The 27308-nt window shown below is 37.6% G+C and overlaps 1 protein-coding gene across 5 annotated transcripts in view; it reads left to right on the top strand.

Annotated features, from left to right (window-relative positions):
• The window catches only part of LOC116261494 (serine/threonine-protein kinase ATM), a 145682-nt gene that overhangs the window by 87658 nt on the left and 30716 nt on the right, over positions 1–27308 (top strand). For 4 of the 5 annotated variants that reach the window (XR_007574323.1, XM_031640278.2, XM_031640277.2 and 1 more), the window contains 21 exons: positions 3302–3349; positions 3637–3741; positions 3881–3967; positions 4833–5150; positions 5277–5398; positions 6081–6147; positions 6225–6299; positions 6374–6493; positions 15296–15460; positions 15546–15644; positions 15746–15897; positions 16024–16225; positions 16296–16343; positions 16428–16511; positions 18470–18553; positions 20785–20865; positions 21037–21126; positions 21209–21271; positions 21491–21631; positions 23526–23582; positions 23686–23745. Coding sequence is in view for 3 of the 5 variants with exons in the window: in XM_031640278.2 (XP_031496138.1) it covers positions 3302–3349; positions 3637–3741; positions 3881–3967; positions 4833–5150; positions 5277–5398; positions 6081–6147; positions 6225–6299; positions 6374–6493; positions 15296–15460; positions 15546–15644; positions 15746–15897; positions 16024–16225; positions 16296–16343; positions 16428–16511; positions 18470–18553; positions 20785–20865; positions 21037–21126; positions 21209–21271; positions 21491–21631; positions 23526–23582; positions 23686–23745 (2268 nt within the window). In the remaining 2 variants the exon portion in view is untranslated. Of the gene's footprint in view, positions 1–3301; positions 3350–3636; positions 3742–3880; positions 3968–4832; positions 5151–5276; positions 5399–6080; positions 6148–6224; positions 6300–6373; positions 6494–15295; positions 15461–15545; positions 15645–15745; positions 15898–16023; positions 16226–16295; positions 16344–16427; positions 16512–18469; positions 18554–20784; positions 20866–21036; positions 21127–21208; positions 21272–21490; positions 21632–23525; positions 23583–23681; positions 23746–27308 lie in introns of all 5 variants that reach the window. The other variant, XR_004174299.2, reaches the window with a different exon arrangement.

Below are 27308 nucleotides of genomic sequence, written 5' to 3'. Positions count from 1 at the left end.
CAATGAAAATCGATCAAAAGTGTATAATGTTGTGTGGAGACATCATGAAGCATGAAATATAGATCACACAAAAGCTGGACACTCTTATGGACTGGAACCAATTGGGACAACATTTTTATAGGTTGAGATCTCCATGGATCTGGACATAAAGCCTATACCAGAGAGAGAGAGAGAGCCTTGTCTAATCCATTTTAAACCGTCTGCGCAGGGCTGCAGAATGGGGCTGTGCTTGACTAACAGTTGGATTAGCACTCCCCCAGCTAGAAATCTGGCTGTTGTGGCTGGTCTGTTACTTAGATTTCATATTTTGTCACCACAATATTTTCCTGCCAGAACAAAGAAGGAGAAAGTAGGAGCAGCAAAAGCCAAAAGGCTACAAGTCCGAAACTTAGGGACATGACCTAATCTTTTTCATTATAAACATTTCCAATGTTTCAATATTTGACTGAAATTCACTCACAGTTTTCATCATATCACACATTCGAGTGCTAAAGGGGCATCTAATACAAATGCAAAACTGAATAAAATAAGTCTTGGGTCTGATCCAGATCCAAGACATGGCCCAATCTGAATATCTTAACATGGTCAACAGGCAGCCAGACTTAGTGATGGCCTAAACTTCACCAGAAAAAAGAAAACGGTAAAGCCACAAAGAGATTGAACAAAGTGTAAAAAGGAAGATAAATACAAGAAAAATAAAATATTTACATGCCATAAGTATATAGATGTGACGCTCAGTAGAACTATACAAAAATGTATATGTGCATGCATTTATTAAATGTGTACATATGTTCATGAATACATACATAAATCTCAAGCACTCTCATAAATATTTCTGTTTTCTAAGTGAATTATTTGTTCCATCTTCTATTCTCCATCTGCAGAATAGTAAGGTAGGATTTGATTGATCTTAAGAAAAGCAGAAAAAAAGTGATAGTAATGCTATATATTGAAAAAATTTTCTAAAATGAAAATAACTTGTTTTTATCCTATGTCACATAGGTATGGGTGCTGGTACGGGTATGGGTTCAGACTATTTTCAAAAAACTTGGCTATGAGGGTACGATATATATATATATATATATATATATATATATATATATATATATATATATATACACACTGAATCAAAAAAATGCATTCCTGACCCCCACCCAAGAATCCCTTTGAATTTCTCATATTTTTCTACTCTTTCGTTCCTTTCTATAACCTGCCGTCCTCATTCTTTATAGAATGATATCATATGAATGAGGTTCGACCAGTATTCCATCCGTCATAGATCCAAATAGTAGAAGTGAACTGGAAAACGAATTAAGTTCTAAGCTAAGTTTTTGTGATGACCTAATCTTCTTGAAAGACAGAGAAAAATGAAAAAAAAAAAGATTATTCGTTCTATTTTCTATTCTCCACCCCCAGAACAGAAAGACAGGATCTTTGATTGATCTTTTATTAGTATTCGTATCCTCCTTCCTTCCCTTAATTCAGACGTATAAATCGAGAATCCAGCATATCTATATATATATGAAACGCAAAATAAGAATTCAAACAAACAAAATAACACATTTATGATTCAAAAGTTATAGATCTAAAGAAGAAACTATTGAACGAAATATGAAAATGCAGCTTTGTATGCATTTACTCAGTATAAATGATGTAAAGAAAAAAAACTGAAATCCTAAATTTTGGATAGAAAACTTTGACGAAGTCCTAAATCGGATAGATACGGTCCCTAATATGTTGACCATATCCAGTACTGTTGACCAGTACCCAAGAAGTACCCATGACAGTACCGGTGTCGTACCCGACCAGTATGGGTACGCTGCCTTTACAGCAATACGCATGTGACAATTTTTTATCACATTTTTAGAGAAAATGTTTTAATATCTTTACAATTTTGAGGTTTCTTTTATGTTTTAACATTCTAATAAGTAATAACCATTTTTACTTTGTATCAATGTTTCTGTAAGAAAATTAGTAGAAAATTCAAAAGATTCATAATTTTTTATATTATATATCTATATATATGTTTTTAAATTCCCAAATTTCCCTGAGAGAAAAGCTTACCGATTGATATGGAAAAAAGCTTGCCACTAAAGCCTTAGATCAATATTCATGACAATGATATATATGCAGTATTATATATGAGAAAAGACAAAAAATAAAGAACAAAAAAAGAAAAGAAAAAAGCATGTTAGTTTGAAAGAATGCCAAAATGAAAATATCAGATTTTTTCTAGAGAATGTGTTTTCTAAAGTATTTGAATTTTTTAATGACTATTTTAACAGTTTATTAGCTATTTTGAATTTTTAGCGACATCTTTGTAACAAAAATGGTAAAGAAACCAAGTTTTCATAATTATGTATATTACTTTATATTTCTCACTTGTCGAGATACTTCAGAAATAATCTCGATTAGTAGTTAGCGGAGAAAATCTTTTCCGATAGAAACAGAAGAACAATATTTGTTCCAATGATATGCTTAAGTTGCTTTACGTTTTTTTATACATCTGACTTTTGGTTTAATAGTTTTCCATGGTCAGTATGAAAGCCTACTTTTCAGTTTGAATTCCCATGGGTGTGATTTGCTCTGAAAAAGACAATGGGCTCTTTATTCAGCTCTGGCTGGCTTGGCTCATGACTTGTAATAACTTGTTTATCAGAAAAAGTATTTGGAAGAATAATACATGTGCATGCAAAGAATTTAGAAAACAACGTACTAATATTCAGCATATAATAGCATATGAGCTATCCCTATGACTTTCTATGGGATCTGTCATAAATGTATTATACAGGAACACATTTAGATCAAGAGCAATGTGAAGAGGAATCTGGATAGTAGAAACAGAAGAAGGAGACAATCAGAAGGAGAAAAAGAAGAGAAAAATCTGCCTAGGACAGCATTGGACAGCGGAGGAGAAGGAGACAATAGAATAAAAAGTAGTGGAAGATGAAGATGAGACAGTAAAGATGAAAAGGAAGGTAGAAGAAGCAAAAGAAGAAAAAAAAAAAAAGAAAAAATCTAGCTGTTGAAGAAACTGCATTGGCTGTTGGGTACAGCTTAGGCACGCCTCTGACAACACCGGTTTCTGCTTTGAGTACTCTTAAGATTTTGCTCTTTCTTTCATGCAATATTATCAGCGGTTCATTTTAATAATTATTTTTTAGCATTTTTTTCCCAACTGAGAAGATCATCAACATCATGAATACAAGAAATCACAAGGAAAAGTTGATTCACTAGAAAATATTCTGCCACCCTGTGCGTTCTACTTTTCTCCTAACTAATACTGTTTTTTGGTTTTTAGGTTTACTGGCTCAATATTGATTATCTTGTGGTGGCAAAGTCTGCAATTGTAAGTGATTCTTTCATATTTTAGGTGCATTTTAAACCTTGTGGTTTTAGTCATGGAAACCTGATTGCTGGATAAGCTCAGACACATAGGATTCATCATACTTCTTTTTCTTGAAAAATAAGAACTGTAGTAATGGAGAATAGATGTCATGTTCATAGGTGAACAATAACATACCTTTTCACATGTTGGTGAATATTATGTGAATAACCTGTGTGCTGAACTTGTGCATAATCTTTCTTCTTTGTGGTTCATGAAACTGTTCCTTTTGCCGATGATCTTCTCTGTAGTTTTGTGGCTTGTTCTTTTCTGCAATCCTCTACGTGGAGCTCTGGTGTGAAGAGCATTTCAAGAGTCTTACGTTGGGAAACCCAGACTTTTCTCTCCTTGCAACGGTTGGTGCTGGATTTTTTCTGGCAGTATTTTTATAATTCTTTGATCAATTTGGTGGAATAATGCCAACTATGTTTCTGTATCAACCTTCTCTATCCTTTATATGATAATCTCATTAACTTATTCAGTTTTGTGGCTCAGCTTCCAGCCCATGTAGAATTGTTGGTTGCAGCAATGACAAAGATCAATGAGCCTGATAGTATTTATGGGATTATTCAGTCTCATAAGGTTAAGTCGTGTTTCTACTTAATTAGTTATCATTTTCTTTGTTGCGTAAACTTGGGAAATCAGTCCTTTTGTCCTCACCTTTCTGATCATCTGTGTTACCAGGCTAGGGATTTCCTACAAGCTCTTTGAGACATTGTGATTAAATTAGGATTTTCTTCAGTTTGTTTACTATTCTATCTTAAGTTCCCTTCGAAGCCTAATTTGGCAATTGTTTTTTTGATGAGCATTTTCTTGTGTATGGTAAAGATGTGTTGACAATATCCTAGTATCGGAAATGTGCCATTCCTGAAAGTATGTATTGGTATCTAAATATCATATCTTTCTAACAAGCTGAGAAAAGGTTTTAATATCCTTCCAAGAAGTACCATCAAAATGGAGCAGTATTGTGGAATATTAAGATGCACATAAGACATTAACAGAGCTCGAGTATATAGGTCAGGAAAAAAAAAATTGTGGTGACTGATGATGGGAGTTAGAAAGTGTTCCTATAGTCTTTATTGTTCAGCTTAAAGTTGCAAATAAATATAACACAATTTCTTGCATAAAAGATGCACCTCTAAGTTGATTTGTCTGATTATATAGATCTGTATATGATAATTGCTTCTAGATAGACAATAACTGGCAATGCAGTTTCCATTGTAATACCAAGTTCACCAATAAGTCATGTAGATCTGACACCAATTCATGTATGCATTAGAGGACTCCAGTTTCTTAAAATGGATCTATGTTTGAGCAGTCTGTCCAGGGTTTGAATGCACTCTGTATCTCTCCATGCTTTATTATAATTCAACATCCTATTGGTCTATGCATTTCTTGTAGACTGGAAATTCATCTGCACACATGCCTAACTAAAACTTTGGAACAGTTACCATCTCAAATCATTACTTATGAGCATGAGGGAAATTGGAGCAAGGCTCTTGAGAATTATGACCTACTCGCAAGGACTGCTCAAATGAAGCAAGGGGATGACTACATAACCAACAAGATGGCAGAACGCTCTAAGAGGTGTCACTCTTTGATGTTATATGAAGCTGAAAAAGGAACAGCGTGCTTTGAAACCTACAAGGGGTTGATGAGGGCATTACAGCAAACTGGTTGTACCCATGTACTTGATCTCTATTGCCAAGGATTGACTACTCAGGGTGATCGATTTCTACAAGATGAGGATTTTACTGAATTGCAGGTTCTGATATGGTTCTCATGATTGACATGCTTGAAATCTTCTGCTCCTTGAGATAGTTTGTTGGTCTTCTACATTATTTTTGCCTCTTAACAAATTAGGGAACTATCAAATTCTTTTCTTCTGCAGTATGAAGCAGCTTGGAGAACTGGAAACTGGGACTTTGCTTCTCTTTCCCTGGATGAGAGTTTGTTACATTTGGATGAGCAGCTATTTGTTGAAAACAATCATTTCAATAGAAACTTGCATTGGTAATACGTTATGCATGGGTTCCATGTCCTTGTTATATAATTAATTGTGTCTCGTGAATGAACTACCGTTAGTGATTGTGCCTTTTATTGATATTGATAGTGGTTTCTAGAAGAAAATATTCTTGCAGATCCCCTTGATAAGCCTGGGCATTGGGCTGGCTCGGCCCGGGCCCGGCCCGACACCTAAAACTCGAGCCCGAGCCCTTCCCGATTAAGTTAAAAAATATATATATTTAATATAAAATAATATTTAAATATAATTAATGGTAATAAAATATTATAATTATATATAAAAATCAATAAAATATGTATTAAAAAAATCTTATCGGGCCAAACCGGGCTTAGTCGGACCCACCCGGGCCGGCCCAATAACTTATCAGGCCAGCCCGGTACGTTTTCTTTGGGCCCTGAGCCCGGTCCCAAATTGGGCCGGGTACCGGTTACCGGGTACCCGTCGGGTACCTGACCCGAGGCCCAGCCTTATCCCTTGGCACCATCACAAAAAGCAGAAGTAATCAGTTTCCATTGATCTTCATGCATTCTCATAAAGGGGAAAAAGCACCTCTCATTGTGCTCTAATATTGATGTTTGCTATTATTTGAGCTTGTATAGTTAACATCTCTTGTTATCTCTTGTTACTTAAGTTTTGTTCCTTTTCCTTCTTCCTCCCTACTCTAACTAGTTGTTTGAGGGCATTGCAAGAGGGTGATCCTTGCCAGTATCGAACATGTCTGCTCAACTCAAAGCAGGTGAGTCTTTTTCTACTTGGACTATTTAGTGGAAGGGTGCTGCTGATGGGTCTTATTCTTCAACTGGAAATGCTTAGGAACTTGTCATGTCAATTGCTGAAGCAAGCAAAGAGAGTGCCGAAGACATCAACTCTTCAATAATCAAGCTTCAGGTTTGCACTTTAACAAAGTGAACACTTGTGTTTGAGATTAGTACATATTTTGTTAAATGGAAAAACTCTTGCAGATTTTGGACCACCTGACTCAGGCTTGGTTTCTACGTTGGGTGCCTTCTGATAAAAAAAGATGCTCCATTCAAACAATTCAGAAGATCTCAGCTGAGCCACTCATTCCTGATAATTCTCAGGTTTTTACTTGTTTTGACTATGGAAACATCAGAAAATATTGGGCAGCAAAAAAATTATTGAAATTTGATGCCATATTTGTTTGTTTTGTTGGAAGTCACACATTTGAATAAATTTGGTTCTCTATGCAAGTAGTTAAGTAACTAAATTGTGCCAACTGAATTTTGGTAGTTCTACCATCATTTACAAAAGTAACAATGTAGATGTCCTTGAACAATATAGATGTCCTTGGTTGATTCTGTTCGAATCAAAACTTTGTGTTCTTGGTGTTACGATGAGAGAGGGAGAGCCCAAAAGAATCCTCATTAACGTAACTCTAATCTCAAGTTAAAGAGATTAGGGCTGGTGGTACAGAAATTACAAAAACAGTCCAACAAGTATAAGAAAATATTTAAAGACCTACTCTCTAACTTTATAATATTGCAAAAACCCTCTTTAACACTCCCCCTCAAGCTGGAGCATATATGTCAATCATGCTCAACTTATTACAACCTCTCAGGAAATCGCTTAGGTAGCGTTTGATAAGCTGAAATTTTACTGTAGCACAAGAAAAGTAATTCAAATTTTCAAATTTTTTTTTTTACCATTGGGGCTCAAAACGGAATAATATTTCCGGAAATATTATTCCAGCTGAGAGACGGAATAATATTTCTGGTTTTTTTTTTTTTACAGTTGGGGAGGAAGAAGGGGCGGGGAGGAAGGAGGGAGGAGGAAGAAGGAGGAAAAGGGAAGGAGGGAGGAGGAAGAAGAAGGGAGGAGGAGGGAGGAAAGAAGAAGGGAAGAAGGGAGGAGGAGGGAGGAAAGAAGAAGGGAAGGAGGGAGGAGGAAGAAGGGAAGAAGGAAGGAGAAGAAGGGAAGAAGGGAAAGGGGGAAGGAGAAAGGGGAAGGAGGAAGGAGAAAGGGGGAAGGAGAAAGGGGAAGGAGGAAGGAGGAAGGAGAAAGGGGGAAGGAGGAAGGGGAAGGAGGAACGGAGAAAGGGGGAAGGAGGAACGGGGAAGGAGGAAGGAGAAAGGGGAAGGAGGAAGGAGAAAGGGGGAAGGAGAAAGGGGAAGGAGGAATGGGGAAGGAGGAACGTGGAAGGAGGAAGGAGAAAGGGGGAAGGGGAAGGAAGAACGGGGAAGGAGGAACGGGGAAGGAGAGAAGAAGGGAAGGAGGTGGAGGAGGAAGAAAGGAAGGAAGAAGAAGGAAGGAGGGAGGAGGAAGAAAGGGTAGAAGGGAAGGAGGCGGAGGCGGAAGGAGGGAGGAGGAAGAAAGGGAAGGAGGCGGAGGCGGACGAAGGGAAGCCGGCGCTTTTCCATTTCCACCGATTCTTCTTCTCTTGTCATCAAACGCAGAAATTTATTTTCAGAAAAATAATTCCAAATTAACAAACACAACATAGTTTTGGAAATCTAGAATTTTATTTCTCAAAAACCAATTCCAGAAATATATTTCTGGAAACTTGTTTTCAGAAACATATTTCTGGCCATCAAACACTACCTTATGGAAAGAGCTTTGGTGAAGATATCAGCTGCTTGATCTTCTAATGAAACATGAATAGTGCTAATAATTCCTTCTTGAACTAGGTCCCGAACATAATGACAATCCACTTCAATGTGTTCCGTCCTCTCATGAAAGACAGGATTGTTTGCAATATAGGTCGCTGCCTTGTTGTCACAATGCATCTTCATTGGGAGATTCACCGAAACTCCTTACTCTACAAGCACTGATTTGACCCATGACATTTCAGCCGCAGTTTGAGCCATATCCCTATATTCTGACTCAACACTAGATCGAGCTACCACATTTTGCTTCTTGCTCCTCCAAGAAATAAGATTACCTCCCACAGAGACACCAAAACCTGTGGTTGACTTGCTGTCGTCTACAGATCCTGCATAATCAGCATCACTATACGCTTCGATGTCAACATCTTCTCCTTTTTTAAACCATAACCCTTTTCCCGGAGCTGATTTCAAGTATCTGACAATCATTAGAGCAGCATCCCAATGAACCTTTCGAGGTTTTTCCATGAATTGGTTTAGCTTATTCACAGCAAAGCTAATGTCAGGGCGAGTGACCGTCAAATACAACAGTTTCCCTATCAGAGATCTGTAAGATCTAGAGTCAAAAGGCTCTGATTCATCATCATGTATATGAACACGGGGATTCATGGGAAGTGTCGCAGGCTATGTCACACGGGTACGGGTACGCGGACACGGCAATTTTCAAAATTTTAGGATATGCGGACACAGCGAATATTATATTCTAAAAAATTAAAAATGATAATAAAATAAAAAAAACATTAAATTAATAATTCACTCTTACAATCTCATAAGTCATAAGAAAGAAAGTCTCAAACAAACATAACATGAAATAGAACAATACAACAAATTGTAAACATGCAGATTTATTTCTGGATAATGTAAAACTGTCCTCAATGAGAGCAGGCAACATCCGACACATTCTAGTGACTGTTGGCAATGGCCACCTTACAAGCACTAAGGCAAAATCCCCAATAGGCAAAATCCCCAAATCCCCAAATCAAAGAAAAAAAGAAAACATTGCACATAGCATTGAAGAATAGGATCAAGGTCGACGGATTAACCGTCTAATCTTCAAACGAAAACATCCCCAAATTGGCAAGAAAAACCCAAACGAAAAAAACCCAAATGAAGCATGAAACCCTAACTTCTAATATCGAAAAGAAAAAAAAAAGCACTTACCTGTCTGTCGCCGGCTGCCGCCGGACGCCACGGAGCTTGTCGCCGTTGCCGAACTCTGCTGTTGCTGCAAGGAGTGGAGGGTAAAGGTCGACCGTCGAGGGTAAAGCGTAAACGAAATCGAGGGTTAAAACAAAAAATCGGGTTATGAAAGTGGTTCGGATCGGGTCTGACCCAGATCCAATCCAAAACGTATCTTGCCGTATCTAAGTGTCGGGATTCGCGTGTCGGAGTGTCGACACCGGTACGTGACCCAGATTGTCGTATTCGTGTCACATAGGTTGCAGGTTTAGCCCCCAATAAACCTGTTTTCTGCAGAAGATCAAGCACATATTTTTTTTGAGACACTACAACTCCTTTACTACTACGAGCCACCTCAATACCAAGAAAATAACGGAGTTGTCCAAGGTCTTTTGTGACAAAGTGTTTCTGTAGAAACTCCTTTGTCTGAGCTATCTCTTGATTACTTTCCCCAGTGAGAACAATATCAACATATACAATCAATATCACTATACCAGATGTGCCTCGCTTGATAAACAATGAGTGATCAAGTTGGGATCTTCGAAATCCATATTTAGATAAAACTTCAATCAGCTTATGGAACCAAGCACAGAGACTCTGTTTAAGTCCATAAATGGCCTTCTTTAGTTTGCATACCTTAGCATGCTCCCCCTATCGTTCAAAACCCGGTGGTTGCTGCATATAGACTGTTTCAGGAAGATCACCATATAGAAAGACATTTTTCACATCTAGCTGAAATAGAGGCCATTCCCGCTGGACAACAAGAGATATAATCAGTCGAATAGTGCCCAATCGAGCCACTGGCGAAAAGGTTTCAAGGAAATCAACTCCATAAGTTTGTGTATATCCTTTTGCGACAAGACGTGCTTTGAACCTTTCAACTGAGCCATCAGAATGATACTTGATGGTAAACACCATTTGGAGCCAACCACATCACAGTGCATCGGTGGATCCACCAAGTCTCAAGTCTCTCGATATATAAGAGCATCCATTTCCTCCTGCATGGCTTGCCTCCACCGTGAATCTAACATGACTTGATGGTGAGAAGACGAGATAATGTGACTAGACATAGCTCGATCAAACTGCACCAAACTTGTACTCAGATAGTCAGTAGAGTCAGAATTAGAAATCGGATGTAGTGTGCACTGTCGCTTGCCCTTGCAAATAGCAATAGGGAGATCATCTGTGGAGTGGTCATCATTTATACCTGAGTTAGTCTTATTTGTGGAACTTACCTCTTGAGAAGACTCTGGTGGGCGGTTGGGAGGAGGATCGAGACGACGAGTGTAAACTATGGGAGGATCATGGAAACGTTCACGGGACATAGGTTGAGAGAGAGGGATCGACTCAAGTGACGCAGGTGGAATAGGAAGAGGAACAGATACAGGCATCTCAAACGTAGAAGGACTCGAAGGGGAAAAGTAAGGACGAGACTAAAAGAATGTAACATTCGCATTGATAATCTCTTTCTTGGTCTGAGGATCAAAACACTTATATCCCTTTTTATTAATAGATTAGCCAATGAATACACATTTGACAGCTTGGGCAGCAAGTATGTTTTTGTTTGGGCTTAGGATATGCGCAAAGCAGGTCCATCCAATGCTTTGGGAGGTATATGAAATAATGATCGATCTGGATATAAAATTTGAATGGGAATACGTTCTTGGATGGTTGATGAGGGTAATCTGTTAATGAGATAGCATGCAGTAAGAACAACATCACCCCAAAAGTAGGCAGGTACGTGAGAATGCAGCATGAGGGTGCGAGCCACATTTAGGAGTTTCCGATGTTTGCGTTCGGCGACACCATTTTGTTGGGATGTGTGAGGACAAGTAAATTGAGGTCGAATTCTATGATTGGCATAAAATTGAAGTAGAATGGAAGACTTGAATTCAAGAGTATTATCAATGCGAATATTTTTGACAAGGAAGCCAAACTGAGTTTGTATTTCGTTGACAAATTTTTGAATAATACATATGACTTCAGATCTTTCCCATAACAAGAATACCCAATTGACTTTGGTAAAATCATCAACTAAAACAAGATAATATCGAAAACGCGAGCGAGAAGGAACACGACTAGGACCTCACACATCCATATGAAGGAGATCAAACAGACTTTCACTAGAAGGATTCTGACTCGAAGGAAAGCTACTTTGTGTATGCTAACCTAATTGGCAAGCATCACATAAGAAGGAGTCCTCGAAGGGAGTGAAGATGCATCAACATCTATTGGGACAGACAGGAAGTAGAGATCCTCACGCTCATAACCGCCACCAATCATCTTCCCAGTTGGTAAGTCCTGAAAAGAACATAAACCAGGATAAAAAATGACTCTACACTGTAAGTTAATAGCCAGCTTCTTAACAGATAACAAATTAACAGGAAACTGAGGAGCATATGACACATGTGTAATAGTGCCTAAGTGTGGGAGGTAGATATCCCCGCTACCCAAAATAGGAGACAACTTGCCATCAGCCAATCTGACATGTGCTGTAGAGAATCTGATTAATGATGAAAACTTCTGTGGTTGATTACAACAGTGCCTTGAGGCGCCAGAATCTTTCATCCACATCATATTATCAGTGGGAGCACCAACAGAGAGGGCTGAGTCTATTACAGCAGTATTGGCAAATGTAGAGGCAGATCTCTGAGCAAGAACAAGATCATATTCATCCTTATTTAAGTTAAGGGAATATGACATGGATATAGGAGGAGCAGTAGAAGACTCAACTATAGATCTTGTCGCCCTTGAGGGATTTCCATATGAGACGGGATTTCCAGCCATAGTAAACTCCCAAACAGAATTTGACGCACAATATATGTAGGTATAAGACGCAGTAGCAACAACAATGGAGAAAAGTATCTTCACGCACCACCGCAGGAGAAAAAAAAAATTTGATAGGATGGGCAACAAATAGGGATTTGTAATCACTAGATCTAAATCACGGTAAGATACCAGTTTACTCCACTTTTAGCTGATGATTGTAGCAGCTCCACTTCTATTTGTCTCACATACGACAACACACACACCTAGCACAACACAATTTTGCTCCACATAAACAGCCGATGACTTCACATATGGCATATCAATTCTGCAACAAAGTTCTAATCATCACACACGACCAACATACTCTGATCATGCCAGAAACTGCATCCACGACCAGAGAGACTACTGCTGATTTCTGCATATTACAGCAGACTGTTGATTGCAGAAGATTGTTGCTGGCCCACGTACAAACTTCCAAAAGACTGCTGCTGATTTCTGCATATTACAGCAGACTGTTGCTGCTCTGCTTTCAGTCGCACCATCCACGACAAGAACAAGGCTAAAACAGCCTCCAAGATCAGCAGATCAACTCTGCTCCACACGATCTGAGGTTTCACATCCACAATCTGTAGATCATCCTGCTCCTCACGTCAAACTTCATCCATAACAGGCAGATTGACTCCACAAATGGCAGCTTCTCACGTCAACGTTTGACTCAGCCCTTCACGGTCAACGTAAAAATCTGAACAGCAGTAACATCCACGAGATCCACTTAGGAATCTGATCACGCCTTCCACATCGGCGTGATCGGGCCCTTCTCCACGCAGCTCACCCAACCTCTATTCTCTTACCGTCTCCTTATTGGGTGATAAGAGGGAATAGAGATGCACGATGAGAAGAGGGAGGAAGAGGTCGCCGAAGAACTCACTTGGCTGTAGACTCCGGAGAAGGCTTTGATACCATGTTACGATGAGAGAGAGAGAGCCCAAAAGAATCCTCATTAACATAACCCTAATCTCAAGTTAAAGAGATTAGGGCTGGTGGTACAGAAATTACAAAAACAGTCCAACAAGTATAAGAAAATATTTAAAGACCTACTCTCTAACTTTCTAATATTGCAAAAACCCTCTTTAACACTTGGCATGATGCAGGTTTTTTAGGCTTCCTAGAAGTTTGACAATTAACTATGTAGAAATTTCAAAATATGTTTTAGCCTCAAAAGTTATGTTCTTTATAACAAAAGGGCACATGGTTCAAGTGTCTATTCTGGCACATTGACCTTGACCAACAGTGTCAGGTTGTGAAAAAAAAAAAAGCAAATCAGAAATTTCAGTTGGTATGCTTCATTATCTTTCTTTCTGTTGCTGGAAGCAAGAAGGGAGAGGAGAAGAGGTTGAGAGCAAGTGAGAGAGAGTAAATTCTGTTCGTTGTTCCAATAGTCGGCCCTATTCTCACGTTAAATGAGAATTAGGGTAAGATAACAAATTACAAGATTAGCCCCCGGCCTAGATGTGGCAAGAACATTGTTGGCTTTCTCTCTATCAAGACAAAGTCGATTTTCTTCCATTTGAAGTTTCACAATAGCCTCATTCATAGATGATGTTTTAGACCGATGGAGGAAAGAGGTTTTAACACCATCAAATTCGGGTCTAAGGCCTATGACAAACTTATAAAACTTGTCACATTGGATTTGCTTTTCTCTAAGTATAAGATCTTGTGCATCAACCCAATGTGGTTCAAAGATGCTTAATTCATCATACAATTGATCCATTTCAGCCACATAATCTTTAATGGATCTATCTTCTTGTTGAAGATTGTGAACCTTGAGTTGAATATTATGCATATAAGCAACATATCTCATGGAATGAGTTTTCTTTAGATATTCTCAAGTTTCTTGGGCAGAATTTAATTTAGAAATCTGCCCACTAGTAGCATTGTCAGCACAAGTCAATATCCATGTGATAATCTTGTGATGACTTACACTCCATTCTTCCCATTTCTTATTATATTCAGCCACAACTTTCTCTTTTCCCATTCTATCCAATTCTACAACCCTTCCATCAACAACTCTTGTTAAGACTAGTTGTGGTTCAATTTTTGTTCCATCAACTAGTCCCCAAAGGCTTTTTCTACGAATGAAATGTTCCATAGTTCTAGCTCATTGGATATAGTTTGTTGACGAAAGTTTGGAAAATGGAAGAGAAGAGACTTTGTTATCCATTGAGCACAGTCAACAAGGAAAGTCCACTTACAACTGCCACGTGAAGAAAGCACCACTACGTGAAAAAAATCACAGCAACAATAAAACAACAGTCACAATTTCAGCAGCCACGGAAGCTTGATATGATAAGCTCAAACCTGTCACGACGATTACCTTCAACCCACAAGAAATACTTGCCAAGAACCAGCAAGGAGAACAGCACCTTCTTGAACCAAACCGCAGCCAACAATATATCGAACACTTGGTGTGCTTCACAACTCCAAAGGGACAGTACGAGCTGATTCTTCAATCTTTGAAAGGCAGCAAGTCAAAGAACCAAAACAGGGCTCTGATACCATGTAAATCAGGCCCAAAACTTGACAAGGTAAGTGCTTCAAGAGATACACTCTTGTGGCTTCCAATAACTTCAATAAGTAACACACAATAAACCTCAACCTTGAGGAAAAGAGAACATATATATTAAACCCAACAAGATATACAAGAAGAGGCTAAAAAGCCATGAACAAACAAGGGACAACAGTCCCTTATTTATAGTAGAAGGAAAGGAAGAGAGGAAGAGGGAGATGGCTGTTGGGCCATCTCCAATGGCTAGAAATCTAGCCGTTGGAGACTGATCCAACAGCTAGTTCTCCCCTTTTATAATAAAAAATAGTGAAAACAAAAGAAAAGAAAAAGTACCAAAAAAAAAAGAGAAAATTACAGACACGACCTATGTACCCTAAACTATATATATATAAGACATATATTAGCACACTAATATATGTAATATGCATACATATAGATATATATATATATATATATAGATAGGAATACATACATTCTAACAGTTTGATCTTGAAAGTTTTGCCACCCACATTTGAGCCATGTTAAATGGCATCTATTTGGCATGTCCATTTGACCATTATTTCATTAGAAAGCTCTGTCTTGTAACTTTTTTGGAGCTACAGGTTTTTGTCATTTTTGTTTCAAATTTGGTGTTATGATACTTTTATGCCTGGGCAATTAGAAGAACCACTTTGTGCTTTAACTTCTTTTGTACAAGTACGAATAGTCGAATACAAACCTCCTGTTGATTTAGTATGTGGATTTTGCAGTTGGAATGGCTGAACAAGGATTGGAAACTTATTGTAAAGCAAACACAGCTGCATCAAGACCTACTTGAGCCATTTATATCTTTTAGACGAGTGCTGTTGCAGATTTTGAATTGCCGGAGCAGTACAATGGAACATCTTCTCCAATCTGCTTCCATTTTTCGCAAGGTTGTAGCTGTGTGACACTCGTTTTGATCATGTTCAGATCCTTTGGCTTTAACTACAACTTATGTGTTATGTATGTTGGCTCCAGGGTGGTAGATTTTCCTTAGCAACTTCAGCACTGCAGGAGTTTAAGGTTCTTACTGCAGAATTGGAAGCTGAAAGTCAAAACATATGCTCTCTTGGAAGGGTATAACAAGCACAGTTGTTTGTGATCTTTCTTTAGGCATTGCTATATGGTGTATACACATTTTATATGTGATTGACTTGAGTCTGCCAATACCATGACAGATGGAAGAGGCTAAACTACTACGTGCACAAGGCCAACATGATTTTGCTATTAATCTTGCTAGATATATCTTGCAGCATTATCATTTAAGGAATGAAGCTTGTGATGTATTTCGTCTCACTGGGAAGTGGCTTGCAGAAACCAGATCTACCAAGTAACTTGTGACTGACTGTTTTGCTAGATGTCTTCTCCATCTGGGCCTTGCTTTTTCACTGTTCATTAAAATTTTTTTCATAAAAGATTGAAGAGTTTTCTTTACGTATATTTTCCATCATTGTAGCTCAAGAACAATCTTGGAGCAATACCTTAAGCGAGCTGTTGACCTCAGTGAGCTTAATTCCTGTAACGAGGAGAAGAACATGGCTCGACAATGTCAAGCTAATTTCCAGCTTGCCCACTATGCTGATACTTTATTTAGAGGTTGTGAAGAAAGGCTTTGCTCAAGCGAATGGCAAGCAGCTATGAGACTAAGAAGGCATAAGGTGTCCATACAATTTTTTTTTTTTATGTCATTGTTTAAGCACTTCTAAATTATATATGGATTCATGCTAGGCTAAGGAGTTGGAGGCTCTTATTAAAAGACTAAAGAGTCTGACAAAGGTAAGTTCTTTTGTTATTTGCATCTTTTACCTTCTTTCCCATATTATGGTTCCATCATATTGTTCCTAGTCTGTTCTGTACTAGGGAGAAAAAATTGATTGTTCAGTAAAAATACAAGACTTGCAAAAACAACTTGCAATGGACGCAGAGGAGGCCAACAAATTGAAGGTGCGTAGAAAATCATACTAGTGCGGACATATGCTGTTGTTTCTCATTGTTCGTTACTACCTTAACATGCTTATCATTTGTTCTTTATAACATGAACTAGGCCAAAAGTCTCTATGTGTGTTGGCAAGAAACTATGAATTACAAACAAATTTCTGTGATAAAATATTGAACATGTGAAATATATAGAGAAATCCAACTTGACAAGCTCCTCATGGGCCCAAAATCAAGAATCTCTAGAAAAAAATGATTCAAAACATAAGAGGACTTTCAATGCAGAAGACACTTCACAGAAGCTGTACATGGCATAAAAAACAGGTTGTAAGCTTCAATGCTTCATTTATCTTGAAATTGCTCAAAAAGTGAATAATTTAAAGGGGATGGAGGCCCCAAACATATGCGGGACAGTGAATTGAGGCCAGCCATTAGGCCATTCCCTATGGCTGAATGACTAGCTGGTCAGAGGCAATGATCAGACCATTCTCAATGATAGAAAAATAGAAGCAAAATAAAAGATGTATAAGAAATTTATAGAACATGAAAAAGAAAAAGAAAGTATATGTATATATGTACATGTATAAAAAGTAACTGAACTACATGAATCTCAGCACTTCCCCTCAAACTTACGGTGGCATCATAGAGAGTTTGTCGAGTAGTAAAACAATGAGGGACTTGTTTCGGTAGTTTGTCCTAGTCGACTAACAAAAGATTTTTCTTTGACAAACTGGGCTGGGTCAGGTTATTTCATGCCAGAGTTCAAATTGATTACATGCCATGGGGAAGCTTTTCAACTTGTGTCATTGGGCCAAATGTAAAGCTAAGAAAATTGAATAATACTTCTTTTAGTGATGCCTTATAATGATTCTCCAAGGACCCTATGAATGAATTTCCAAAGAGAAAGGACCCGATGAAGAATCAAAACTGATTTGAAAGTTCCTTATCACTTCCGATCTGTGATTTGTCAATGAATACAAAAAATTATTCGCAAAATCCAAAGAAAAAAAATCCCGGGGAACCCTTCTGTCCATTTCTGTAAGAAAAAAAATTTATTTCCTTTTTCAGTACAAGGACAAAGCATTGGATCAAACGCTGCTTTGGTGCCATTGGCTATAACCCCTAGCCTTCCAAGATGACAATGGATATTCATTTTCTGGAAGAAAAAAAAAAAGTACATGGCCCCTCACATTCCTCCTTTGGCCAGCTCTCCTTGTGTGAAAGGCACAGTGTATAAAGAAGTTCAAGACATTCCTCTTTTTATTATCATAGTGCAATCAAATTCCTCATTCTGTTTCCCCAAATAGGACTAATGCGCTAGTGAGATTGGCTAGGCAAAAAAGGGATTTTGACTTTAAAATGAATTGCTTTTAGTGTGACAATTTCCAAGTCCATTTGATTGATAAGCTTGTTGCCTAATGCACATGTTTAGGATCGCTTTCTCGCTCTCCCTTGTTCAAAAATATGGTTATGATCAGGGTAGTAGTGGCTATGGCTTTGCATTTAGTTTTGGTAGAGAAAGGTGATACCTTATTTCTTTTACAAAAAAAAAAAGGATGATCATTGAAGAAAAAATGATAGTGTCTGAGTGGTTATTGGCTTAACCTCTCCAGATGTACCGACTTTTTATTAGATTTACAACGTAGTTCTTGGCTTTTAAATGACCCTGCTGTAAACCCACATTGTTCATGTTCCTTCTGGTATTCTTGCTTCACATGCATTGTACAATTGTTTTGACGTTTTTTCTGTTAAATATTTGGTGTAATTAGGGATTTTAATTCATTAGTTTCTTGATGTAGCAATCTTAAATGCTGTTTATACCATCTTGCATGTGATTTTCTCTCTTTTTTGAGTCAAAAGGGGTCTGTGACTGTTGCTCTACTTCCTAAAATGTGCTATATTTCTTTTCCATGTGCAAATCAAGTTATTGTGATATTGTAAAGCATTCCTTCTATTCCTTTTAACAGGATGACAGGGATAATTTCTTGAACTTGGCATTAGAGGGGTACAAACGTTGTTTGGTTGTTGGAGATAAATATGATATGAGAGTGGTAATATTTTCTTTCTTTTCCTGTTGCTTTTCTGTGGCACATAAATATTAATGCGTCTTGGGAAGTCTTAATAGTTGTTTCTTCTTTAATAATCGTGAGATTTTTTATGTTCATTGTGAGACTCTACATCATTGCATCCATCTGTGCTGTGAGTTCCTTCTGTGAAAAAGGTGTGCTGTCTATGTTCTTCACATATGTTAGTTGCTGTTTTTTCCTTTTTATCTTCTTTGTTCTAGTGCATCCAGGTCTCCATCACATTGTGAGTTTGTTGTCTCGTTCACTTTCATGCTTTCAAATAGTTGTCCCCTGGCTGTCCTTTTGAATTAGAGTCTCCCTTGTGTTACTGTCGCTCTGAACTAGAGAATTCTACCTTGACAAAGAAAGTGAAATGGGAATGTAGCTTACGATATGCTGTGGGCATGAAGAATTAAAGGGATCAGTTCAATTGAAGAAGCTACTTCTCATTCTTATCAACTGAACATGGTTCTCAATACATGCTGACAACTTTGTTCGGCTTGTGCACCCATGACCATTTCATGGGGTCCTTGGTCCTAGTCCTGCTATAGAAGACTGGCGATATGGCACTGATTGTTGATAGGCCTATGATGGCCAGAAAGGTATGTCATACAGCTATAAGTGAGACACATCAGTGTTAAACCTTCAATACATGGGTGCAAACACGGGGCATGCCTCAGAGGCGTCCAACACCCCTATGCCATTTTTGGTCCAGTTTTGGACTTGGTTAAGTTTAACCAAGTCTCCAAAACCTTTTGGTATTCTTTCAACTTGGTAAGCCCCAAGGGTGTTCTCGTCTTATCCTTATAAACTTCTATGAGTGTTGAGATGGTATATTGTGTGCATGTGTGTGTGTGTGTATATATATATCTGCACTGAAGTTTTTTAAAATTGCTTCACACCCAATCTACATCAATGGTATGGGGAAAGTTTTTTTGTACTAAGTTCCTATTCAATTTCTATTTTAAGCTATGTCACACGACTCTTCAAAAAAGGGGCCGCACCCATGTCGACACGACACTGGTGCTGGTGCTGCTCCGACACGCACCCGAACCATGTCTTTTCTTATGCAAGTTCAAAATATTTTCCATTTTTTTTCTTCTCCCTGTCCCTTTCTTTCTTTATGTATAGTAATAAAAAGTAAAAAAAAAGGACAGATTAAGCTAAGAAACAAGCTAAAATTATATATATTATGAATGCATACATTTATATATATATATATATATATATACTAGATATATTATATATATACACCCTCGCCGCATCCTCGCACCCAAATTTTTTGGGATACGTTGCCCCGGCACCGGCATTCGCACCAGCACCGGAGACCGCACCCTGCACTCATGTGACATAGATTTTAAGGCAACATGGAACAGGGTGTCAAAATGGAGTGCCATTGGGATGCAGCTTACCCTCTTATGCTGCAAAGTTATAAAGATTAGCCATGCTTTGTCATATATTTCTGTTGTCCCTTAGATGAAGGAATTTGATTCCAAGAGCAGTTTGTGTTAAGAGAAGTTTTCCCACTACAACGATGACTCAGCCATCATAGGGATAATTGCAACAAAAATTCCACTGGCATGGTTAAAAGAAAGTGAGTTGCTACACTTGGTTAAGGAAAGGCCATTTTGATCAGTCAAGTATCAATCATCACATCATGAGTGCAATTCTCCATGTTAATTTGTTTGCAAAATAAAAAACAATCAGCCTAATGCTTAATGGTGTTAGTGAATCTGCTTTTCACTGGCTCATGGTAGCTATATCTTGAGCACCTTGTGCTTTTTAGTAGCTCAGAGCATGATTAAATCTGCATCACAAGGACACATGGAAGAAACCACTTCTGGCTTTGGTTAGATCAGAAATTCAACAGAACATTGTCTAATACTAGTTTTTTTCATTATGTGTTCTGTCTCACCTTTCATTATTCACTTCCAGCACTATGTTTTAGCCTGCCAAAGACTGCATCAAAAGCACCTTCATGTTGAAAAAGATTGGTTTTGGGGTGTTGGGGGGTTGGGGGTTGGGGGAGGGGGTGGTGGTTTTGTGGTGGGGGAGTATGACTACATGATGTTCACTCTTTGCCCTTGGTTCAACAAATGTCTCTTTCGGATTGTCTGGTAACCTAATTATCTTAGTTAGTTAATGTCACCAGCTTACCAGCGCTGCCATGATGTTCACATAACACTACTCATTACAGTGATGCAAGTTTTTTTCAGGTCTTCCGACTTATTTCCTTGTGGTTCAGTCTGTGGTCTGACCAGAATGTTATCAAGGCTATGACTGGTGCAGTTAAAGAGGTACTATGTTCTTGTACTTCGATGATATTATTTCTAATGAAAAACTTAGCTGGGAATAGGCCAAAGCAGGCCGAGGATTTAAGTTACTTGCTTTACTTTGTGGTACTCATGTTTGAGTTTTAATGCTATTGTGGTTGCAAATCACTTTATAAATGCTCTTAACTATTTCAGGTTCAGTCATATAAATTTATTCCATTAGTGTACCAAATTGCATCAAGAATGGGCAGCCTGAAGGAGGGGAACGGCTTGCCAACCTTTCAGGCATAAATATTCAATTGAGTATGTTTCAATTTCCGGAGGGTGGGGAAATTTTCTGATTGCAGATTATTATTGTCCTTTGCAGCTTGCTTTGATATCCCTTGTGAAGAAAATGACCATAGATCATCCATATCATACAATCTTTCAGGTTAGTTAGCTTATGCTGTCTACTAGTTGCTCAGATTGGATGCATGAGGAAGCCGCTGTATTGTATGAATGTTTATTCTTCAGACCTTGCCTGCTCATGAGTTTTATCAACATTGCAACTGCTCGTTCTCTATTTCTTTTGATTAACACCTTTGGTAACTTTAGATTTTGTTATTCTAAAAGATCCATTTTCTCAATCTACCTTTCATTGTCTGAACAGCTTCTGGCTTTAGCAAATGGGGATCGTGTCAAAGACAAGCAGCGAAGTAAAAACTCATTTGTGATTGACTTGGAGAAGAAGCATGCAGCAGAGAATCTGTTAAATGAGCTGTCTTCCTACCATGGAGCTAAAATTCAACAGGTTGCTTTTCTTAAGCCTGTCCGCACGAACTCACTCACCTATTTGCATCTAGCAGCCAGTTTATGAGCTGCTTGTTGTAGTTTAATTCTACAGATGAATTTTACTTGTCCAAAAATCTCAGAACCCATCTCTAGAAGGAAAAGAAACTCCTGAGGAAAACCTTCCTATGAAATTGTTGAGAATAATATTGGTAACCTTGATTGCAAGCGCTCTCTATTTCTCCTTAATGGCTTGTGTTCAGTGTTTCGATTATTTTTTAAGTAGGATTTTGACATGTTAATTTTGACACCAAGAACGTTTTACATAACACCTATGTTACAAGGGTCCTGGCGCAACTTTTTTGAAAAAAACTTGGGCACAGGTGCAGCAAATTAAAATCTTCTTTATGAAATTGAAACAAAAGAAAATGGAGGGAAAAAATTAAGAAAAAGGGAAGACCCAAAAAAGAAAAGAAAAGAAAACCATTTGGAGATAAAAGGAAAACGAAGAAAAGTACGTCCCTAAGTAACTTTAAAGAAGCTGTCAAATTAGAGTTGATATGACTCAGGTGCAGGTGTGGCAATGGATAATTTGCTCTTCTTTTGTTGAATTATTGGTAGAACCATCGCTGGTCAATTGCTAATTTTGTTGTTTCTGAAAATTCTATATATATATATATATATATATATGGCAAGTGACACAGATCTCTGGAAGAACTAAAAATAAGAAGTCATCCCTTCTATCCCTTGTGCATGGACACCAGACCCAGGAAGCTTCTGTATCTGCACTCATGTTGTGTTGATGTTGGTTTCGCACCCTAAATTGTGTGTCTATGTGACTTAGGATTGCATGTGTAGGTATGTGCGTCAGTTTAAGAAGTTAAAAATGTTTTAAGCATTTTCTTCTGAATATTGTGGAATCTGGCAAGGTCTTGTAAGTTCCCAGTCCACATTCATTTCCATGTTGTGAAACCGTAGTTCATATTCTTGGGTAGCCGCATATTTAACTTTGACATCTTTTAGTTTAGTTATGAAAAGTAAACTGATAAAAGCAATGTTGTAAAAAGCGTATCATAAGCCGTATCGCTCTGGCTCTAAGATACGCCGTATCGTAAAATATCGTAACGTATCGTAACCGTATCGCTTTTTTTTTTTAAATAAATCAGAAAAAATAAGAAAAAATTCGAAAAATTCATTAAAAAATCAAGAATAATATGTTCTTCACAAAAAACATGTTTTACATAATAATAGACTTATTATTGCTATAAAGTTACGGTTCATCATTTGTAAACATCAAAATTCATAACAATATCAATCTAGAAAGCACTAGTCAACAATTACATAATTTATATCATAATTTCATAAACATAGATTTATAATCTTCATCATATTCATTTTCATCCTCATCTCCATCTTCATCTTCATGATTTAAAAAAAAACCTCCAATGGGAATCAGCCACCCACGCACAAATCCATGGTTTAATAGATGATTTCACTATGAAAATCGATGATTTCCTTCCAAGCCAGTACAAACTCTAGATTAAAAATGAAGAAGCGGTGGGTTTTTATAAAAAAAAACTCGAAAAAAGGGAGTTTGAGCCCCTTCTTTTGAAATCAGCCCGTATCGTACGATACGGGGGCATGTATCGTACGTATCGTACGATACGGGCACGATACACCTCCATTTACGATACAGGGGGTGTTTCATATTGTATTTTGTGAACGATACGATACGTATCGTACGATACGGCCCTACGTACCACACTGGATAAAAGTGTTTGCTTTCTCTTGTGCTTTTTGATAGATAGGATGTTGATTTCAATGTTTGGAAAGCGACCAGTTGCTTCCTCATTCTTCTTGTTAGGAGTAGCATTGTTGAAGTAGATTGTGGTTTAATGGTAACTTGAATATTGTAGATGAAGCAAATGGTGGAGATATATATAAAGCTTGCAGAGCTGGAAACAAGAAAGGAGGTACATTGCTTTGTGTCTATTTTAAATTGTAAGTGCCATTTCTGCTTTTCTTGTAAGGTCTTGCAATGAACTTAATCAATTATTATATCAATCCTTGAGGCAGGACACAAACAAAAAGATTGCCGTACCAAGAGAAATCCGCAGTCTACGCCAACTTGAACTTGTAAGTATGCGAATCAAGCTATCCTAAGTAATTTTGGTATGTGTATACAGACATGAGAATATCTGTGCTTGATTTAGAAATTCTGTGAGTTAGATTCTTACTTTCCTTTTCCTTATGTTGTTTCTGATGTTAGCAAAGGGTTAAAGAGATGGTATCAATATACTGGAAAACTTTGTAACTATGAGTGGTGTAAACTCAATAATCAAAACAAATATCTACAAAATGCTCACACTCGACCAGTGCCGCATGAGTTACAAGAAATGATGTAAAAGCCAATGATTTTGCTTAAAAGACATGCTTTTTTCTGTCTATAGGAGCGACTGAAATTTCATATGTATGGCCACACTTGGGAAGCAGCATTTAGTGGATGGGAAGCTCCCACAGCTAAATAAATTAATTATATAAATATAATGCTTGAGAAAGTAGAAAGTGCAAAAGAAACTAATGAAATAGCAGAGCAAAAGAAAGAAGAAATTTGTATATTCAATCAGTTTTGTACTTTGTACATATACTAACAAAACTTGCATTTTTGCATGTAATGCAATTTTTATCGTTCACCATCAAACGTATATTACAATGAAAGTTTTCTGGGAAAAGCCAATGCAGGTTCTTTAGTAAAGAACTTACCAGTCTGATACTATTATTCTTACATTTCAGAACTCAGCCGGCCCATAGTCGAGTTGCATTTGCATCCTAACGAAGTGAGAAACCATGACATAGCCTACTACAAGAAGTAGGTAAATGTGGCCATCTTTCTCAAAAGCTGAAGGGTGTGTCCCCGTGCAGAAAAAGGTCATCTGTGGATAATTTTTTCAGCAAAAATCATTAATGAGAACCTTTGATCAAAGTCCTTTATATATATATCATAGTCATAAATATTGTTTACAGGTTTAGGCAGCAAGGTTTTTCCTGGGGATCAAGGTTGTTTCTCAGGAAAATCTCGGAAAAATTAAAAAAGCTAAAAAGGAAATTTCTTAAAGTAAAATGTGAAAATAAAAATGCAGTAATAGAAATGTGAAAAAAAACACCAAAAAATTGGAGAAGGCATGATTTTTTCTATTTTTTTGAGTTTTTTTTTTCCTTTCATTGTCTTTTTCAAAAAGACATGTCTTTTTTCCAGTTTTATAAGGCAGACCTATTTTTGAAGCATAAAATATGTTTTTTGTCATAAAAAACTCATTTTCTGTGACTATGAATATATAGGATGTAGATTTCTCAGGCCAAATATACATGGAAGACATCATATTGGATGCCAGATGTTACCGGATGGCCAAGTCACATATGTTTGGAGGAAGCAGGTACGACCCATGCTATGGGTACGACAATTTTAGAAAAGCTTGGTATGAGGGCACAGCAAAAAAAAGTGTGTGTGTCTATATATATCTATATATATATATATATATATATATATATATATATATATATATATATATATATATAAATGTTGTTTACAGGTTTAGACAGCGAGGTTTCTCTTGGGGATCAAGATTGTTTCTCAGGAAAATCTCAGAAAAATTAAAAAAGGTTTGATAGTTTCTTTCATAATTCCTACATATAATCTCATAAAACATAAATCAACAGAAATATGGTTAAAACATAAAAAAATATATGGTTTGTCTGAACTGATCCAAACGTACCACTAGCATACCGCCACACTGGTAGTAGTATTGTGTGACTTAGCCAGATGGCTAAAATTTCATAATTTATTACTAAAAATAGTCACTACATTAGCATTAACAATGGTTTATAATTGGCGGACAATTTATGGTCCTTCTAGTGACAAATTTTTAAATTTTGGCCATCCAGCAACTATTTGGCATTTGACTTGACAACATTGACTATATATATGTGTGTGCGTGTATGTGTGAATGTTGGCAGTTAGAGAGGTAAAGAGAGGGAGGGTTCATGCAATTTTTGTAAGGGTACTTTGAACACTTATTTTCAGCATAAATCATCAGCAAAAACCACACATAAAATTGTAGTTTACGGGCTTGCACTTGGTGGCAAGTCTGGGTCGGTCTCGAGGAATGAATAATCAAAGACGGTCAACTCTTTGCTGCCTTAAGTTAAAAATAAAGTGTAGGCTATATATAGATCCATGAGCTTGTCCTTGTTTCTTATTGTTGAGGAAACGTGCTGGTTTGGGATTTGAAGTTTTTTGTATTTTGGAATTTAGTATTAGGTAGCTTTCTGTTGTTGGACTCTTTATGTAAAGGGTTAAACATAACCCTAATCCTTATTTAGTCTAAAGGAAAAGGAGCAGCCGACATATTCTTGACTGCTTCCTATTCTCTCCTTCTTCTTCACGTTCTCTTCTTCTCCCTCTTCTCTACCTCTCTACCTAATGTGGTATCAGAGCATCAGACCTAGGACTGTGCCATCTAGGGTTTCACGCTGCTTCCCTCCTTTCCTCATGTCTCATCTCTTCATTGAAGATAAGGTTGGATGTCTAAAGTTTCTGTTGCTTACAAAAGAAACAATCAGATTGTTTGGTGGAAAGGGGCTGATCACGTTCAACATGTAGAGACGTGATTTGCACCCTTATGTTGCTGTCGAAGTCGTGATGTTGTTGAAGAACCAAATCTAATGCAGTTGACAAGTTGTTGTCGTCGTTCAGATCTGAATGTCGCAGTGTATCATATTTGACTTAGGTGATGTCGTTGACAAACTGTTGATGTCGATCAGATCTGAATGTCGCAGTATATGTCATATCTGACTCACTTGATGCCTTTGAAGAAATTCAGACCAGATAAATTCTAATATGCTTGGTTGTGTGGTGCATGGTTGATTCTCACAGTTAAAGTGGAGCAGGTTTGTCTTGAAACTCTGGCTGCAGAAATCTATGCATGTTAGTCTATATTCAGTCTACCGTAGGTTGGTGTTGAACTCTGGCTGCAGAAATCTGTGCATGTTAGTCTATATTCTGTCTGTCGTGAGCTTTTATATTTACCTATTTTTGTGGTTCTAGCATGGCTGCCAATAAATCTATACGACTTAATAGAATTGAATCTGGAAATCAACAAATAGAGGCTGCTGTTGAGTACAAAGCTTTCTGAAATCCATTTTCTTTTGGATCTGCTATCAAACTTGATGGAGCCTCCAACTATGATGTATGGGCCAAAACCTTCATGTTGCTAGTCGTTGGACATGGAAAGAAATATATATTGGAAGAAGATGAACCCGTTAAAAAAATTGGTAAATACGCACGGTGGGAGGAAGAAAACATCATAATTAGTGTTGAGCTTATGAATAGCACTCAGCCCCACATTGCAGCAGAGCTTTGTTATTATAATACAGCCAAAGATCTGTGGAATTCTCTTCGGCAGACGTACTCTCAAGACAAGAACATTAGCAAAATTTTACAAGTTCAACAAGAATTGTTACAAATACAGCAAGGTGACATGGATTTAACTGAATACTTTACAAAGTTGATGTTCACTTATAAAAAGATGAACTCCTTAAAACCGCTCTGTAAGCATTGTCTCAAATCTCACATGGAGCAAATGATTGTTGTTAAATTTTTTGCTGGATTATCTTCTGATTATTCTGCAGTCAAGGCTGAA

The sequence above is a fragment of the Nymphaea colorata genome, chromosome 9, assembly GCF_008831285.2.
Source record: "Nymphaea colorata isolate Beijing-Zhang1983 chromosome 9, ASM883128v2, whole genome shotgun sequence".
In the NCBI taxonomy this organism is placed as follows: domain Eukaryota; kingdom Viridiplantae; phylum Streptophyta; class Magnoliopsida; order Nymphaeales; family Nymphaeaceae; genus Nymphaea; species Nymphaea colorata.
The sequence above is the reverse complement of the archived record's forward strand: the minus strand, read 5'-3'. Positions and strand labels throughout refer to the sequence as shown.